This window comes from Urtica dioica, chromosome 4, assembly GCF_054948205.1.
Source record: "Urtica dioica subsp. dioica isolate 48M chromosome 4, U.dioica_male_clone48M_v1_H2, whole genome shotgun sequence".
In the NCBI taxonomy this organism is placed as follows: domain Eukaryota; kingdom Viridiplantae; phylum Streptophyta; class Magnoliopsida; order Rosales; family Urticaceae; genus Urtica; species Urtica dioica.
In genome coordinates, this window is record NC_142759.1 from 21,999,849 (window position 1) to 22,001,937 (window position 2,089).

The following is a 2,089-nucleotide window of genomic DNA, read 5'->3' on the forward strand; positions in this document are numbered from 1 at the left end:
TCCCACAAAAAACTTAATTTGGCAAAAAATACTAGTAAACCACTTATACAAATACAATTTTACCTGCAACATGATGTCAACAATTGACATTTATTGTTGACATATATATGTGAGTTTTGAGTTCTCTGTTTGTTAACATAGATGTCAATATTCGACATTTATTGTTAACATCTATGTCAACAATTGACATCAATTGTTGAGGGTAAAATTATATTTGTACAAATAACTTAGTAGTATTTTTGGCCAAATTAAATTTTTTGTGGAAAATTAGAAAACTTTTATCAAACGGTGGTAGTTGAGGCAATTTTTCAATTATAATAATTACCCTCCATTAAAATTCTAACTAGATTATTTAAAAAATTAAGACATGATATAGGAGAATTCGAATGAACTATATGTCAAACTCTCCTCAATCAAAATTAAAATTAACGGAATCTTTTCAAACTTGCTGAAAATAAATAACTCTCAAAGTAACAAATCGTGCATGGTTCATAACCCCAATTTAAAAGTAAGATCGTGAATTTAAATATACCTGATCGTATTTATAAACGTACCCTTAAAAAATATATCCAATTAAATAAAATAAAATAAAAATCCAGAAAGTATATACGTGAATTACGTGGGAAGGAACTTGTCACAAAGAGTAGACTAAACTAAAGTTGACAGCCAACAAAATTTTACTTTGTAATAAATAACTACAAGTCAGTGAGATTAATTCAAAAATTCCAAGTCATCGTGGAAGAAGGGAATCTAATAAATTCAAGTTTAGGACTTAGGAGAGACAAAAAGAAGAAGATAACCGAAATCCGAAGACATGTGAAAAGTACGAAACTAAGAACCGTTGCACGAAGAATCACTGAACACATTACCAAAAGCAGTTAAAATCTCACGTGGCCTTAATTTAAACACACAAAGCAAAGTCCGACCCAAATTCTTTTTGCCTTTCTCCCATGATTCTTGACGTTTAAGACTCCACCATTAATTTAAATCTGGGTCTTGAGATAGAGAAAATAAAATTGATCCATGCAGAACAAATATATTTGTATATATGTATAAGTGAAACCCATGCATATAATATGCGTTTAGTGCAAATTACATCTGTTTTTGCGTTTCACTTTACTTAAAGAAGACTACGAAACTTCATTTATAAGCTAGAAGTGTTGAGGGTTTGTTTTTTGCTCAAGAAGAATTACACCAAAATGCCTGAAAAACAAATAATGAAAAGAAATTGTTAAGATGTATGGTATATTTATTTTCAAGTTTTTTTTTTTTTTGTATTTTTTTATTATTATTTTTTAATCATAGAGCATTGAACTTGATTCTATATTATTTGCTCCATTAAATAAATAAACAAAAATTAATGCAGCAGTAACATGTTAAAGAAGAAGAGGAAGATTGAAATGCAAGAGAAGAAGCTTACGGTGAAAGCAAAGAAGCGTGAAGGCCAAGCTTTGTTGGCGGTTCGGCGAGGGGACTCCAAGAACACGTGGCGGCGGATCGGGGGAGACCAGAGACAGCTCTGGTGGTAATCGAAGTCGTACTGAGACGCATCGAAGAACTTCCCCAGAAGCCTCTCCGACTCCGATTTCGATACTATTTGTATGCTTGTAATCGACGACGACGATGATGGTATCGGTGAAGAAGAAGAATTAGACATTGTGGATAACGAGAGAGAGAGAGAGAGAGAGAGAGAGAGAGAGAGGAGAGAGAGATTTATACGTCTTTTTAAAACTTTGTCCCACAAATCCTCGGTAAAAGTAAATTCTTTTTGTACTTTAGATCATATTCATATTAAAAACTACAACTTAAATAAATAAATTTCGTAATAAATAATTAATTTTGTTTCCTAATACACTTAAGATGTAAAGTTGAAGATATCAGCCAGATCATTTATCTCTGCGCGCGTTTTATTAATACACGTGGCTAAGCGCTTTAGATCTTCTGCAACTATTTATTTAGAGCAATGCTATTCAACACTACTCACGATATTGAACGATCTACTCACAACGCGACACGTGGATGTTCAGTGCCACGTGTCGCGTTGTGAGTGGATCGTTCAACATCGTGAGTTGTGTTGAAAAGCATTTCC

The 2,089-nt window shown here is 32.7% G+C and overlaps 1 protein-coding gene across 1 annotated transcript; it reads right to left on the reverse strand.

The window, feature by feature from the left end:
- Window positions 1–849: 849 nt before the first annotated feature.
- LOC149401218 (uncharacterized) lies at window positions 850–1,664 on the reverse strand. Its single transcript, XM_089610241.1, has 2 exons — window positions 1,421–1,664; window positions 850–1,203 (listed from the first exon to the last, which is right to left on the reverse strand). The coding sequence occupies exons 1-2, from the start codon at window positions 1,655–1,657 to the stop codon at window positions 1,180–1,182; spliced, it is 261 nt and encodes an 86-aa protein (XP_089466367.1). The 5' UTR covers window positions 1,658–1,664; the 3' UTR covers window positions 850–1,179.
- Between the last annotated feature and the right edge of the window lie 425 nt (window positions 1,665–2,089).

Coding starts and splice junctions, on each gene's coding strand:
- LOC149401218 (XM_089610241.1), bottom strand. CDS start 1,657: ATGTCTAATTCTTCTTCTTCACCGATACCATCATCGTCGTCGTCGATT. Junction 1,204..1,420: donor CACGCTTCTTTGCTTTCACC/GTAAGCTTCTTC, acceptor TTTGTTTTTCAG/GCATTTTGGTGTAATTCTTC.